General features: G+C 36.9%; 1 protein-coding gene across 1 annotated transcript in view; it reads right to left on the minus strand.

Moving 5' to 3' along the window:
- The window catches only part of unc-45 (unc-45 myosin chaperone), an 80,388-nt gene that overhangs the window by 32,279 nt on the left and 30,333 nt on the right, over positions 1 to 17,776 (minus strand). The window contains exons 11-17 of the mRNA XM_081756542.1: positions 15,890 to 16,009; positions 15,193 to 15,302; positions 12,767 to 12,908; positions 10,048 to 10,221; positions 8,004 to 8,086; positions 5,590 to 5,770; positions 2,391 to 2,512 (exon numbers count right to left, since the gene is read on the minus strand). Coding sequence (XP_081612668.1) covers positions 2,391 to 2,512; positions 5,590 to 5,770; positions 8,004 to 8,086; positions 10,048 to 10,221; positions 12,767 to 12,908; positions 15,193 to 15,302; positions 15,890 to 16,009 — 932 coding nt within the window. The remainder of the gene's footprint in view (positions 1 to 2,390; positions 2,513 to 5,589; positions 5,771 to 8,003; positions 8,087 to 10,047; positions 10,222 to 12,766; positions 12,909 to 15,192; positions 15,303 to 15,889; positions 16,010 to 17,776) is intronic.

Here is a 17,776-nt window from a genome sequence, read left to right on the forward strand (position 1 = left end):
CCAAAATGAAGGAACCACTTCGTGGGAAGCGTTACGACAAACAGAAGCCAACATCCGTGACATATAGCGATCTCTGCAGGACATCGACAAAGATTGACGGCATACGATGCCTTCCTCAGGTGCGGCAGAAAGTGATAGAAATAGGAAGCGATTACATTGAAGGAACACACCAGGCATTGTTTTGTGCTTAATCCCAGGTACGAATTATAACAATGTTGCCTTTTCTTTTCACCCAGGTTTTGTGTTTGCACGATAACTACTATGCTCTTCCTACTATTTTACGTATTTTCACTTCTTAGTTTAGTAATCAGTGTTTCCGTGAAGCATAGTGCGAGCAAACCCTAAAGTTTTGGGACTTTAATACCATCCAACAAAAACGGAAACTATTTTTCTCCCACATTTTTTTCTTCCTTTCTTTCCATCATGACTCTTATAACATCGCTTAGAATACACTTTCTACTCAAGTATGTTAAACAAGTGACAACGTAACTGTGTACACCACGCGTTGAAGTTTGGACAGTACAATATACGAAGTGCACTCAAGTTTTTTTTTTTCTCACTAACTAATCAGACGAAAAATATGAAATTTGCATCACTTCTCAATGTAATCTACCTGCAGCCGTACACATTCTTCACAACGTTGACGCTATGATTCCACGGCCACAACGAACCTTCTTTAGGAGTCTGTTTCGACTACTGAAAAATCGCTGATGCAATAGGGCACGGCTAGTGAATGTGCGACCACAGGTTTGAAAAACAGCATCCATGTCTCATCCATTGTCACAATCGATGAAAAGAAAGTTCCATTCATGCCATCATCACGCATCAACATTGCCTGACAATATGCCACGCGCTCAGCCTTGTGCTCGTCCAACAGCATTCGTGGCACCCACCTGGAGGACACATTTCGCATTTTCAGGTCTTTATGCAGGATTGTGTGCACATATTCCATAGAAATTCCAACTTTGGAGGCGATGCGTTCCACATTCATTCGGCAATCCTCCAAAACAACCTTCTCTCTCCACTCGTTCGATCATGTCATCAAACCGGCTTGTGTGAGGCCGAGTTTGTTTTGGTTTGTTGTCACACGATTTTCTGTCTTCTTTCAACTGTCGCAGCCACAGACGTACATTAGACACATCCATTACATCATCATCAAATGATTCACCCAACCTGATGATGAATTTCAAGCAGTGTCACAACCACGCAAATGGAGAAAACGAATCATTACACTTTGTTCTTGTAATGAAACCCTCTATATTTTACGAGTATATTAAGTATCAAAAACAGTCATCATTCTCATCGCTGCCGCTAGAGTTCTGTTTGCCGTACGGTGTTGTCATCTCTGTCATGCATTGACAATAAGTGCTCGCGTAGTTTAAAACAAACAGCACGTTTCTATCTGTTACCAGTTCTAAGAAAAAAAAATTGAGTTGTTATAATTTGAATGCACCTCGTACATAATGTAAAAATTGAAGTTTGAATTTTTCCATGAATATTAGTTTTGTCGAATAGAAAATCATTTAATTTCATTTGTATCCTGAGCGTTATACTATCTCGCATACCTGAGCAACATTACGGGTAGTATATCAAGCAGGGGTGATATCCATAATATGGCCCATAAAAATACATGAGAAACCAAACTTTGATTCTCCATATCTTGGGATCAACTGAAGGGATCACCTGCACTAATGAACTTAATTTCTACCTTTTCACCTTCTACAACCTGATCAAAATTGAAGGTAACCGACCAAAAAGTTTTTGAGATGTTGTGTCTTCCAGACGGACACACGGACAAAAAGAGTAAATACAGAGTCCGCCAGAAAAATGTGAAATTTTAAATATGTTGTAGTATGTTTTTTCGCCCAACAGATGTCGGTACCGTCAGCACGGTTAGTAAGATAAGAAAACGGCAGGAGCACGCTTGACGTTCGAATAGCCTAAGTGCGTTTTGAAGTCTTTTTTATCAGGTTTGGGAATGCCATCGAAGTGCAGCGTTAGTGGAGAGGGGAGTTTGGTACTGAACCACCAACCTGCTAACAATCTAACGCATTGTTGACAAGTTTGAGGCGCATGGAACGACGAGCGGTCGCTTCAGCTACAGCGGTCAATGTTATCAATGAAGACCGATACATATGCCTCTGTAATCTTTTGGCGAAGGTTCTCGAGCGTCCCAACTGAAAACAATCAACAATACCGACATCTGTTGGGCGAAAAACCATACTACAACATACTTAAATTTCAGAACGACTGTCAATGCCAGTATCCTCATACAGGATTACAAAAAGTGTCATTTTTCTGGAAGACTGTATATAAAAGAATTTGTGATCATACAAACTCTTTAATAAACACGCTAAATTAATGCAACTTAAAAAATTACATATACTAACCTTTTACGAACTGTTTCATTGACTCCAGCCAAATTACAAAGGGCCATAAGTGCTTCAAAATTTTCCAATCCCGAACAATCAACATGCAGCAATGATATCAGCGGTCGAATAACCTCTACACACTGGAAATGAATAGGCACAGGTAAGTGACACAAAAACCTAACACAAGCTGTTTTTTTTATGTAAATTATCAGGGTGTCTACTAAAATTCCAAAATGAAATTTCGTGACCTTTTCTTTACCAAATCACACAATTTCCTAACATTCTCAAGAGCGAATTTGGGTGCAAATTAGGCCGAAATTTTCATCCATGCGATAGAAACGTACTTTACTAGCAATTTGGTAGCGTCTACAGCCGGCCATATACATTTTTTGGTGGTGAATTTTGACGTTTTATAAAACAAAATTTTCCAATCTGTACTTACATTTGTATAGTTAAAAAAAATCGTGACCCAAAAGCTAAATTTCATGACTTTTTCGTGACTTTCGTGACCAATAGACACCCTGATTATTGTAACTTAAGAATTACCTCACTATGTTGTTTGTGTTAAATCTACTGGAAATACAGGACAATTATTAAAGATAATCAAAAACCGACATTAAGTACGGAATATTCTGCACTTATTTTTATTTAAAATTAAAGAATTTACAATACAACAGATGTCCAAATTAGAATCCGGTGATACAATTATAAAAATGGCGCTGATCATGTTCCCAGAGAAAAGGAAAATATTCAATTAAGGTAATAAACACGAAAGCACACGATGTGCCTTTTTTTATTTATAAATATGTGCCCTTAGCTTCTATAAGTAGACTTTGTCAGTTACTTTGGGACCTCGGATCGATTTTGTTCTTTTTTTTTTAAAAAAAAAAATAATAACCTAATAGTTCAATGTAAAGAATAGTTACGTTAATGGACCTGTACTGATGAAAGCTGCATAGCCATATTATATAGCATGGCCATATTATACAGCATGGCCATATTATATAGCATGGCCATATTATATACAGTCATAATTTATTATATTAATAACCGATTTCCTTATAGAGTCCTCATTCATTTTTGAAATGCAATCTTCGTTTATAAAATCTTCGACGATTACACCCATTAGATTTTGGTGAAATGAGAACGTGCAAGAAAACGGAAGTACTCCTGAGAAAATCCACAGACACTATGTTGTCCACTACAAAAGTATTTGACCGGGGATAGAACAAGAGACTCCACGAACCAGAGGTAAGCGCTCTACCACTAAGCCACCCAGTTCTAATTTTTGTATACATTAAGTGCTCACTGAATTGTGACTAACCTTCCACACAAGAAGGCGTGGCCGGCAGTTGAGCTGGTAACATGACCACCGGGACTGGAAGTATTACAGAGAAAAAAAAAAGAAAAGAAAAAACACTCGAGGCTACATGTTAGCAGATAAGCAGATAGCACATTGTTGCAATGGCAGATGGACAGGATTTATCTGCATTCCAAAAGGACATGATTGCGGGTCCCCGAGCAACAGCTGCGGCAATAATCCAGACATCAACACTTGTCGCATACACCCGTTCCAGTGTAGTGAAGGTATACAAGGAGTGGAAAGAAAATGGGATAATGGCTGCGTACGGAAGATCACACCGCAGGGCGAGCGTTACGACAAACTGTTTGTGACAGCCAAACGAACCATCCGAGAATTATGTGACCAATACAATAGTGGATGCACAATACCCACATAATACGCAACTACGCGGCGTACACTGGCAAACATGGAGTTCCACAGCAGACGACCCACTAGTCACACCCTCCTCACGACCTGTCACCGCCGACTTCGTCGCGTTTGGGCACAGGTGCACTCTATAATTAGACCGCAGATGATTGGAAAAGAGTGTGTTGGTCTAATTGTGCTACACTATTTGGACGGGAACGTGCGTGTGTGGCGCCAACAGCACGAAGCTATGGACCCCTCGTGCATGGCGCGTACTGTACAGGCAGGTGGGGGCGGCTGTATGGTTTGTGGATGCTTCTGTTGGCATAGACTGGGGCCGTTGTGAATCTGCAGGTGTTAGATGATCACGTACACCCTACAATGAAACACTTCTACCCCACACGAAGACTGCATTTTCCAGGACAACAATGCACAGTATCACCGTGCCAAGACTATTATTGCTTGGCTTGACGGACATTCCACGGAGCTGCAGCCTACGAACTGGTCCCCTAACTCACCGGATCTTAATCTTATAGAACATCTATGGAATGTCTTGGTACGAGCTCTTCGCGCCATGACTCCTGCACCGACATCTGTGAGATCATTGCGGGATACATAATGTCAGATTCCCGTGAAAACATATCAAAAACTTGCAGAATCCATGCCACAAAGGGTTCAGGTCGTCCTTCGAGCAAACGGTATACCAACAAAGTATGAGGTAGGTGGTCGCAATTTAGTGAGCACTCAGTGCTGTAAACCGTACAGGCGAACACACTATATATATATACTAGGGCGGGTCTTATTTTGACTTTTGATTTTTTTAATCTCACCTCCTAAAATGAGTCCATATCAGACAAAAGAAACCCACGAGAAAAAAAGAACTTCAATGTCCCAGGCGAACTCATGTTCACAATGCATTTACAATATACAATATGACGCAAAGATAACTTGTAAGTTTCCAACAGTAACAGGAAGTAACATTATATCTTGGCTACGGGTAACACAGGTAGAACCATATCTATCCGTATAATACAATTATGGCTGCCATGTTGAAGTCCGCCATCTTGGATTCAGGTTCAAATTTTTTAATAGGAATATCATCCTGTTCATATCATTTAATGGTAGCTTTTCACCAGAAACACACATTTCACGTTATTTCCAACTTATCTCTAATCATTCAATAGTATTACCATCATATTATATGTTTATTAACTTGCAATTGTCTCTCCAAACTTACAAGATACCTTTGCCTCATATTGTATACTGTAAATGCGTTGCGAACTTGAGGTCACTTGGAGCACCATTTAATATTAATTGAGCTAATTTTTCTTATGGATTATTTTGGCCTGATATGGATCCATTTCAGGGGAGTACGAACCAAAAAAAAAAAAAAAAAAAAAAATCCGAAATCGCAAAATAAGGGCTACCCTAAAATATATATATATATACAATATTGGTAAGAAATTCTCTACAGAAATTTAAAAGAAAAAAAAATTAAAGAAAACTTACTCTTTGTCCAGGGAATGCAACTTCTGGATTAATTGTGATACCAATTCGTGCTAAGGCCTGCGCTGCTTGTTTCTTCCCCTTTTCTGTTCCATCTAGCGCCATGGGAACCAATACCTTAGCTCCTCCTTGCTGAACCACTATGCCTCGTAAGTCTTGTTCAGAACAAATGGCGTTGAATACCCTACAAAAATAAATAGAAGGAAACAATAAAGGAAGTGAAAAAGCAAGCAAGAAAGAAAACTGAAGTAACAAATAAAAAAGTATTAAAGAAAGAATGAAAGAAGGAAGGCAGGTAGGTAAGTAGGTAGATAGGTAAATAAGTAAGAAAGAAAGAAAGTACGAAAAAAATAGGAAAGTAGGAAAAAAGAAAGAAAAGAAAGAAAAAGTAAGTAAGAAAGAAAGAAAGTAGAAGAAAAAAGATAAAGAAAGAAAGAAAGTACGAAAGAAAATAATTAAGAAAAAAGGAAGTAACAAAGAAACAGAAAGACAGAAAGAGAGAAAATAAGTAAGAAAGAAAGAAAGAAAGAAAACAAGTAGAAAGAGAGAAAGAAAGAAAAAAATTAAGAAAAAAATAAGAAAGAAACAAAGAAAATACAAAAGGAACAAAGTAAGAAAGAAAATACGAAAGAAAGAAAGAAAACAAGTAAGAAAAAGTAAGAAAATGCGAAAGAAATAAAATAAGTAAGAAAATAAGAAAGTAAGTAAGAAAGTAAGAGAAAAATAAATAAATAAAGAAAGAAAGAAGGAAAGAAAGAAAGAGAGAAAGAAAGAAAAAGAAAGAAAGAAAGAAAGAAAAAGAAAGAAAAAGAAAAATAAATTTAAAACAATAATATGATCGTATTTAGGCATTTTATACAGCTATTTTGCTGTGCATAAATGCATCTCCAAGTTTTGGGACTACGTTTTTCGAAAAGGAAGTGAAACTGTACCAAGAAAAATTCTTTCAGATGGCAAGAGAGAATGCATGAAGTTAACACTACTGATTTTATTTCTTTTGTATCTTCATTTCATGCCTTCTCTCATGGCGTATGAAGACACTTTTCTTCCAGTTGCCTGTATAATCTAATGACACTTTCCATGGACACAGGTCCAAAGTGGCAGCTCTATTACGATACTCTTTAGCATATTTAATAAATTTTGGTGTAATTTAAAGCTACAAAATAAGTAATATATGCTTTCATTTTACGTAAGCAGTACCGTGCCGTGGAAAATCAGTGCCCGGGGCGAAAATATACAACGACGACTCCGTATGAGTGAGGTCAACAGACCAATTTTCTAAAACAAACCTTGCTTTTCCTTGATTTTGAGCAATTTTTATTATTTTTTCCCTTCCATTTTATATACGTGCACATGCATTTTCCTAACATGAATAACATTTTTCCTCTCTCTTTTTACTTTTCTTTTTCCTCCCGAATTTTGCAACCCCTTACTTTGGCACTCGGGGCCGTCGCCCCGCTCGCCCTCCTCACGGCACGCCACTCAACATAATGGTAAAAATGGTTAATAACCTGTGCCCCTCGAACCGTTGACAATGCAACACATGATGACAGTAACTTTTTCCTTAGAATGACCTCCCCTATCACCTCTCAAAGAGACGCGATTTTCTCCCGGAACACTCTGTATATATATGTCGTTGCATACTGCAATAGCTGCTTCTCTGATGTCGTTGCATAGTGCAGCACGCAAAAACCGAAAACATGCTCATACATGTTAGCAGTTTGAAGATTGATCACAAATCTTCAAATGAAATTAAATCTTTAAATTTTACGTCCCACGGTTATGCCGGCTAGGCTAAAGGAGACTGTGAGGATGAGAAATGAATGAAATGGTGGAATGAAGAAAGTGGGAGGAAACGGGAGAAGACCAGGAAAACCCACGCACACGGTGTTTGTCCACCACAAAGCTCACTTGGCGCGAGCTGAGATCGAATCAAGGACCTCAAGCTCAAGAGGTGAACGCTCTACAACGCAGCCACCAAGGTCTCTCTGAAGACTGATCACGTAACTGCGAATTGAATTAAGCCGGAGATTTCGTAAGCCGGAGATAATTGTTGCACCGAAGAAGCTGTATAATACAGGATTTGCTGTAACCTCATCCATCTTAACTCTGGAACTACTACTTAAATAATTAATACTTTTCTCACCAGATTGTCTTTATAACTTTAAATTATTATTGTTGATAAGAAGATATTTCTTCAAGTTAATGTCTGATGAAGACAACGTTAGGTTATTGAAACTGTTACGCCTAATTTTAATAAGTAAGTATATACTCTGGTCAGAAAAGTACTAATTACTTAAGAATTTACTACTTCAAGTGGGATCCAAACTTCTACTTTGAAGTTTTGAATCCTCACAGAGGATCGAACCCTGGATCAAGTACATCAGAAATGAAAGAAGGGAAGAAAACCAGCTTACCTAGCAATTAACTCCTTGCTATTTTGACTTTCCGTTTTAGACAAAGCGACTAGAGCAGATGTCACTCCCTCTTTGGCAAGTATCTATAAGAAAATAAAATAATTTTATCAGAAACAAAATCAGACATTTTGAACAACTCAGAAAAGGAACAAAACCTATCTGGTTTCGGAGAAATACGAGGATTTTTTCAACTGGGCGACAGCTGTGAAAAAAACACCTTACATCTACTGTACAAACTAAAGGAACACTATAAAGTATTGATGCTTAACTATGAAAATCTTTGAACACCGTGTGGAAGCGTAGTAAAAATACAGTAAATAATAAGTTTTGGGTATTAATGAAATCGAACTATAACATGACGCATTACCATTACCTATTTCCTATGTATGTATGACCTTCATGAGTGAAGTAACAGCACGCCACGGTTACAGGGAAGTGATACAGATAATATAGCTAGCGTGAAATTATATATACATATATTTAAGTGTAAAAGGCTATGCTGTGATTATAATATGAGTATGGTTTTAGGACACTTGTTTCTATACTGAAAATATCATAATGTTTTCGAGTCAATACGATACTTATGTACTACCTACGCGTGAAGTACTTTCTGTGTACTTGTAGTTTCTGTTAAGTAAATACAACTTTATAGAGGTACAAGTACATATTCTAGTACCTTGATCGTATGTGGAAATGAACCAAAAGTAAAGCATTTGGTAGAACTTTATCGAAGTAAAGCTTCGTGCATATATCTGTCTGTTAATATAGGACACTTTAGTTTTATTTTAGAAATGTAGTAGGGTGTCTCAAAAGTAACTGTATGATTTTAAAACTTAATAACTTTAAAAAGTTATTATTGTTGTTGTTATTATTATTACTATTTCAAATTTAAAAACAAGAACATTGCCAGAATAAACTTAAAAAGAATTAATTTTTCTTGCAAACTTTTACAGGCTTTATACCAATTGTTCTATGTATTTTATTATCATACTCATTAAACAATTCTTGTAATATATCTATCCATTTATAATTTCCTTGAATACTAACATTTTTCCACATGTTTTGTTTATGAGCTCTGATAAAACGTTCTACAATATGTTGTTTTGCAAAGACACATGATTAAAATTGAAAAATTCGCAAAATATCTTCTCTCTATGACTTATGGTTCCCGAGATATGGCTCCTTAGAGCTCCCGAAATCCGAACTTATTTGGCCAATATCTGGGGGAACGGAGGCCAGTTGGCCAGTTATTTAGTACCAAAATGTTTACCATCCTCTTAGGTATTGATCAACACCAATATAATCTATCTATGTCTTACGGTTCCCGAGATATGGCTCCTTAAATCTCCGAAATCGAAACTTTTTGGGACAATATCTCGGAAACAGTAAGATTGACGCGAAAATTCCATCACTTCTTTCAGATAGTTTTTGATGCTATATCGAATGGAGGACTTAAAATGGAAAAAAATCGCAAACAACAGAGAGAGAGAGAGACAGAGAGACAGACAGACAGACAGACAGACATAGGGAATTCAGTACTAAACTGTTTTAAGTTCGTTGACCAGCAACTTGGAAGGTATGGAGAGATTCTGCATTGAACAAAGAGCCGCAATTGTGGACCTTTGTTTTGAAAATCAAACCATCAATTACTGCGATCCAAGGAGGCTATTGCAGACGTTTTAATGTAAGAAATGCACCTTCAGAGATGATTATTTGCAACTGAATTACACGTTTTTTGACAAAAGTGGTCTGCAACTGACCTGCCTCGAACATGTCTTATCATGTGCTCTTCCAACACCCGGCAGGATATGAGCAACAATGTGCGAGACTGAAAATGGCACTGTGAGACTTGAAGAATGTTATCTTTAAGTAATGAAAAGAAATAAAAGAAACATGTATTATGCTATCTTTTTACGTGAAACCTTTATGTAGAATAAACTTCTTAAAAAAGTTAAATGATCTAGTAATTTTGAGCCACCCTACACCTACTAAGTAGATAAAATAAATGTATTTCCAGCATACCACACCAAAGGATTATACGTACCTCTATTCTCTTGGTTACAAAATCTGGGTCATCCAATTCATGCTCTTCTGGAATGTGATGCTTGGCAAACTTAGCCAACTCAACCATCTCCGGTATCACCTCTTGTTTGTCATACGAGTTTGTAAGGTTTACCAGCGTTGTTACCACGCCGTATACTGCTGACTGGTCACCAGTCTGAAATTACAAGATCAATATTTGCATTGAATAAGATAGAAATTTTAAAAAATAATATATTCTCGTGTTATAAATATTAATTTATTAAACTCGTGATACATAATTGGTTATTTAGCGTATGGAACACTTTATATTAACAATAATTGCAACTAACTTGAATATCATTTATTTTTTTATGTGTTTTTAGTCAATATTTCCAATACTTCCCACGGCTACTCTTCATCGAAGCTAAAGCTTAAGACTTCTCTATGGGTTTTTACTAGGGATGGGCAAAACCGGTTTTTATAAAAACCGAAAACCGGTTTCTATAAAAACCGAAACCCGAAAAACCGACATTTCGGTTTCTCCAAAACCAGTTCGGTTTTTCACCGAAACCGGTTTCGGTTTTCTCCAAAACCGGTTCGGTTTTCACCGAAACTGGTTTCGGTGAAAATATTTCGAAAACACACAAAACTATTTCTGTGGAAATGGATTCGGTTTCCGGAGAACAACGAAACACCATTCTGGTCAGAAATAGAACAAATTTTGAAAAAAAAAACGGAATCGGCTTCGAAGAAAACCGAAACCGGATCAGGTGAAAAACCGATAGCCGGTTTTGGAGAAAACCGATAACTGGTTTCGGAGAAAACCGAACCGGTTTTGAAGAAAACCGAAACCGGTTTCGGTGAAAACCCGGAACCAGTTTTTTGAAAATTTTCGAAAACCGGTTTCGGTTTTTCTGAAAACCGAAAAACCGGTTTTTGTGCCCACCACTAGTTTTTACATAGTTTTTGGTACAGCAACAGTGGAGTAAAAATAGATAGAAATTTCTCAATATATTAAAATAGTGCACTAAACTCTAAATCAAATCTTATTCTATATTTTTGAGTATCTAGGGTGCACGGTGGCTCAGTGATAAGAGTGTTTATCTCTAGTATGTGGGGTCTCTGGATGACCGGCCAAGTAAGTTTATGGTAGCAAACATTGTGTCCATGGGTTTTCTCAGGGTACTCCTGTTTTCTCCTCCTTTATCATTCCACCAATTCTTCAATCATTATTCACTTGCCTTAATCATCATGTCCCTTAGCCTAAAGTCATAACTGTGGGACGTTAAACTGAAAGATTTCATTTTATTTTTTAGTATTTAGTCCTGTAATCTGCTTTCCACATATCTTCCAATACTTTATTAAGTTTAAAGCCTTGTACAGTATGTACAAATGCTGCCATATTAACACTGTTGCAAATTAATGTACAAATGCTTTCCTCAATCTGTAATCTCTTTATGTCCTAAAGAATAAATAATCAAGTATTAACGGTCTTAATTTTTGTTTTTATTAATGTAATTTGTAATCATCGTATCCCGTTCTTCCTCGAGGTTCCCATTTTTTGTGTTCGAAAGTGAGTTTCTTTTGTTCTAATACAATAAACTTCAAATACGTTTCTTTCATTCAGTGTTCGAAATGGAGTTATATGTTCTAATATAACAAGCTTCAAATACGATTCTTTCAATGTTAATAATGGCCCAATGTAACTGGATGTATTATAGTTTGAAGATGTTTTGACAGTCCTGAGACACCTTTATTCTCGCGGAAGTTTCTACTGTGTTCCATTAACCTAGTGCCAATGTTTCTTTTAGACATTCCAACATAGAAAGCGTCACAAGAGCTAAAATCCCGATATATGCCACTTAGGCTTTTTTTTTTTTTTTAATCCACAAAATAATTTGTTTAAGGACTTAAAGTTCTTTCACGTTTCTAAGGGGCTTAAAACTAACTTTAACCCTTATCCGGGCAAGCGGGGCCTCCCAGGCCCAGTAGCTTCATATATATATATATATTTCGAATTTCTCAATATAATAACCATAAATATTTCGATGACATAAAATTCTGAATTCTCCTATCTTTAGTCGAAGTTAAAGTCATGAACATATCGAGTTGGTAAGGCTAATAGAGTTAGTAAGGCGCCAGTTGCCATCTACGTTACAAAAATAGCTTGCCCGGACAAGGGTTAAGGTTGTGTCTTTTTGATATTTTCTTTAATTTGTACAATGTCTCTGGATACAATGGGAATGAGACACACGAGAGGGAAGTCTTGTGCACGAATTTTTTTCACATCTATTTTCTCACGTCTTGAAAATGTAGTGAACTTCTTGTTTCCAAATTTCTATCGTAAGGGGGCTGTACCCGTTAATAGAACCTAGATTTGATCTTGTATTTGGTTCTTCACCCAAATCCTCCTGAAGTCTTACCAATCTGAAAGTACTAATAAACATGTTTTATATATGTGTTGGCTTTGGTGTGCCAAGAGTGTCCTGAAGGATTTTTTAATGAATATATTACTTGGCTAGAAATACATAAAAAAGGACATTACTCAGGTCAGTTGCAATTATTATTGTGTTACATAATTTATTAACACCCTATATATATCACGCGCATTTATTTCTTTATTCTGGGATTTAGCTCATGTTTTATACATGTACTGGCTTTAAAATAATGAAACCACTTCGAAATAAAGCACTTTACTTCGAAATACTTGACACTAGGGAAAAGCTACTTTACACTCTTACCTTAGCAAGTTCTATAAGCGCCCGAATAGCTGGTAAATCTTCAATCAGCTTCTCTTTCACGTCTGCGTCTAAAGTAAGGTACGACAGACCTTCTGCGGCCCAACGACGCATATCTCGATCTTTGGCTGGATTGATCAAAAATCTAAAAATAAATAAATAAATAAATAAAAAATAATTATCTCACACTGTGTGAGTTCAAATCAAAGGTATTCAGTCCTTGATAAGTATTTTCTCAAATATTTACTATTTAATGCACTTTTGCTCCAAAATCGTCAACAATCCTCCTTACACACCTAATCATTAATCCACACTGTTACGCATTTAAAAAATAATTTTCACTACTGTCATGAAATTTGAAAATTATTGTCTTATTTTTATAAGTATACTGAGAACTTGATACAAAAAAAAAAAAAAAAAAAAAAAAAAAATCAAACAGGGTTCCCATTCATGGATTTGTCACAGTTCTCAAGTTCAAAATTTTTCAATTTCGCGGTCAGAAAGTTTACAAAATAACCTTGTCTGATCATATAACGACTATAAAAAAAAAAACAACATACGGAAACAAAGCGTAGGTGCGGCGGTCGGCACGTTGCAATGGAATAATTAAACTTGCCCCGTTCAACGTTATAGTGTCAACTGTACATACAGGAAACGAAAAAAAAAAAATAATTTTATAGATTTTATAATTTTCAAGGTTTGATAACGAAATTCATAGCTTATTCCAGGGTTTTTCATGCTATACTAAATCTGCGGCTTCACGATTTTCATGGTTGGGTGGGCACCCTGTAATTATATACTGTAGTATTTTTTTTTTTTCTTTCTTTTCCTTAACGACAATGCTGAATCAAAAGTCTGAATTGCACACTTCTAATTTAATCATGAAAAACGAAGTACTCAATAAATAACAGCAATTTCACCATTAACTCTCTTTATATTGTGCGCGCTACCTTCTGTCAGAGAATGTTATAAGGTTATGCTGCTGTGATAATGTTATAGGATTTTGATCTTACTTGCTCCATTTTTCTTTCTTTTACTGCAGAAAGAACATGGCCGTTCTGCCGGAATTATATACCAAGCAAGAACAGAAGACAATGGCCCACCTTGTCTGCTCTGAAGGTGTATCAGATATTAGAACTGATCGGAGACATTCAAGATTTAACATAATACGGGGAATGTCCTATTTCACGTTGAAGTGTGTACGATTGGGTAGAAAAGTTTTTAAAAAAATGACCGAACAAGAGTGACACACGAAGTCACAAGAAGTAGCAAGATGTTCGTCAACCTCCACCACTTACTCGAACGTCGTAACAATCAAGGCAAGGAAGATTTTAACAGAATAGTGAATGTTTGGAGGATGGGATGATAATGGGGACAACTTCACTTACTATTCTGCTCAAAACTTCGTTGCCTTAATTGTTGTGGCATTCATTATTCTGTTCACAACTTCGTCGTCTTGATTTTTTGTGGTACTCACTATTATGTTCAAAACTTCGTTATCTCGATTGTTGTGACACTCACTATTCTGTTCAGAACTTCGTTGTCTTGATTGTTGTGGCACTTGGTTTTCTACTCAAAACTTCGTTGCCTTGGTTGTGATGGAACTCACTATTCAGTTCAAAACTTCGTCGTCTTGATTGTTGTGGCACTCACTATTCTATTCAGAACTTCGTTATCTTGATTGTTGTGGCACTTAATTTTCTGCTCAAAACTTCGTTGCCTTAATTGTTGTGGTACTCACTATTCAGTTCAAAACTTCGTTGTCTTGATTGTTGTGGCATTTATTATTATGTTCAGAACTTCGTCGCCTTAATTGTTGTGGCACTTACTACTCTGTTCAAAACCTAGTCGCCTTGACTGTTTTAGCGGTCAAGTTAAGTAGTGAGAACTGACGCACTTAGTCACAGGAAATGAAACATGGGTCCCTCTCATGAGTTAAAATCCAGAGAGAAAACATAGAGTGGAAATACCCACGATCACTAATCAGAAAGAAATTCAAGGGTCACGTTCCGCAGTAAAGGTGATACTAAACATACTTTGAGACAGAAAAGGGCTATACTGGATGACTACCTAAAGAAGGAGTGCAAACAAAAAAAGTGCTCGCCAACAATCTGAAGCCAGTAATTCGCACCCAACGGCGAGATTTATTGTCGAAGACAGTATTTTTGGTGCATTATCACCACCCTCTATTCTTTCTTAAGCACAATGCCAGTGAAGCAGCTTGTTCTGTTTGCAAAAGAAGAAAGAAAAATGAAGCAATTAAGATCATACTTTTGTAGCATTACCACAATAGTATAATCTTATAACACGCGAAAGCAGAAGGCAGTGTGCACAGTATAAAGAGAGTTATGGCAAATTGTTGTTGCTTATTGATTGTATCATAATCTCAGTATTTAAATAATCATTCATTTTCATCATAGACGGTTTACCTTCTACAAGCTTCAGCAAGTTTCTGCGTTGATCCGTCAGCGAATGGCCGAATCGAAGCATCAGTTCCTCCGCTACTACCAAGCTTACACAGACCTACCAGCGCTCTAACCTAAAAGAAAAGAAAATGCCCTTAATTTACTATTTCTCATATAAATAAATTCAAGGTAATATTCTTGTTTCTCTCCATACTCATATTTATTTATTCACAGTACAAGTAAACAGTATTGCGTGTACACCACGTGAATAAGTTTGGTTTGAATGGCGTGCTGTTTTCGCAATCAATTGAAACTGTAAGTGGTAGAATATTTTTTTTAGCACTTCTTGGGTTAGTACAGAGATTAAAAGGGGAAATGGAATATATTTTTGGGATATTTGATTAATGGCAGGAAACCGCTTCCTGGTATCTATTACCATTTTTGCTCTAAAGTAATCAACGTAAAAAACCGGAAATGGTTGATTTCTACAATTTCCTGTTGATTTATACCACTAATATCACCTTCATCAACGAACTCGATATACATTTTGGCCTAAATTGGTGATAACATTTAAAAAAGGTTGAGAACCAATGGTATAGAACGCCTCAAAGAAGATCGAAATCATACAACTAGAAATAATCTCTTGGATACAAGTTTAGTGCATATTTTTAGTCTATAAAAGTGTATCTTATAATGCCCATCAGCAAATATCTAGACTTACCCTAATACTATCATTTTTGCTTTGATACAATTTCTTCAGAATATTCACGCCCTGTGAAATAATAGATTTGGCTTTATCCTTCTTTGATGCTGCTGCAATGATACATTCACAAGCCACTTTCTGGAAATAACACAAAATTAATTCATAAATAAATAAGACAATAGAGGCATAAAAATATTTCTTCATGAATTACACTGTCCGACAATTAAGTAATGAGAACTGATTTTATTGTGACCAAACAAAGGTAATGTAATAATACCTGTTTTATTATTCAAAGTACATCCCTTCTTCGTCAAAACAGCGAGTGGCATAATCACACAAGAAGCAGAACGACCTCTGTAACTCACTTTGTGATATGAGCTCCTCCGTGGCTAAGCGGTTAGCGTACGCGCCTTTGGCGCGGGAGACCTGGATTCGATTCCCGGCGGGAGCTCATGTGGTTCGGATTCCACGTTAATCAGTAGGTCCACATCTCATATAGCCTCGCTGCTGAACGGGACGATAAACTCAAAATCAACTCAAATCAGTTTGTGATATGAGCTCCTCCGTGGCTAAGCGGTTAGCGTACGCGCCTTTGGCGCGGGAGACCTGGGTTCGATTCCCGGCGGGAGCTCATGTGGTTCGGATTCCACGTTAATCAGTAGGTCCATGTCTCATATAGCCTCGCTGCTGAACGGGACGATAAACTCAAAATCAACTCAACTCAGTTTGTGATATGTTCCGAAACGCTGTTGCTTGAATGTCTTCAACATTGTCAAAAAGTTGTCCTTTTAATGGTAACTTCAGTTTAGGGAATGCAAAATAGTCGCAGAGTGACATATCTGGAGAATATGAAGATACTGCAGCACACACACTTGCTTTTATGGCCAAATATTCCTGAACAAGTACTGCCCAGTGAATGGGTGTATTGTCATGGGTAAGGATCCAGCTACCTGACACAGTATTCACGCCGAACACGACAAATTCTCTTCATGAAACGTCCAAAACACTTAAATAAAACTGGGCATTTACTGTGTGACCTACTGGTACATATACATGTTCAATGATACTTTTACTGTCGTCGAAATGAAGCAGCATTGTCTTCACTTGAAGTCGAACTTTCTTCGTATCCCCACATCCTCATACACTCTCCGCATCATTTTTACCCAGTTTAATACAGAATTTGACATTTATTTTCTGTTCCATGCTGCTAACTTGACAAGGGCCCTTCAATGACTGCTGGTAATGATGTCATATTTCTCGTCACGCTTCACGTGCAACAATGTAGTATTGCCAGACTGTAGAGGAGGGATTACTCTGTCGAACGCAAATATTACTTTACGGATTGCATTCAGTGTTTCGTTACAATAACATAAGTCTCATTACTTACTTGTCGGACGGTGTATAATCATAACATACACATTACTTCTAAATGTATTTTACAGTAACACTGTTGAGAATTACTGAAAAGTGTTTGATTTTCAATGCTACTGATACTTTATCCCTAAATACGTATTACCTATTAGTCATACTGGAGGAGGAGGAGGAGGAGGAGGAGGAGGAGGAGGAGGAGGAGGAGGAGGAGGAGGATGATGATGATGATGATGATGATGATGATGATGATGATGATGATGATGATGATGATGATGATGATGATGATGATGATGATGATGATGATGATGATGATGATGATGATGATGATGATGATGATGATGATGATGATGATGATGATGATGATGATGATGATGATGATGATGATGATGATGATGATGATGATGATGATGATGATGATGATGATGATGATGATGATGATGATGATGATGATGATGATGATGATGATGATGATGATGATGATGATGATGATGATGATGATGATGATGATGATGATGATGATGATGATGATGATGA

Source organism: Thermobia domestica, chromosome 4 (assembly GCF_964235325.1).
Source record: "Thermobia domestica chromosome 4, izTheDome1.hap1.1, whole genome shotgun sequence".
Lineage (NCBI taxonomy): Eukaryota > Metazoa > Arthropoda > Insecta > Zygentoma > Lepismatidae > Thermobia > Thermobia domestica.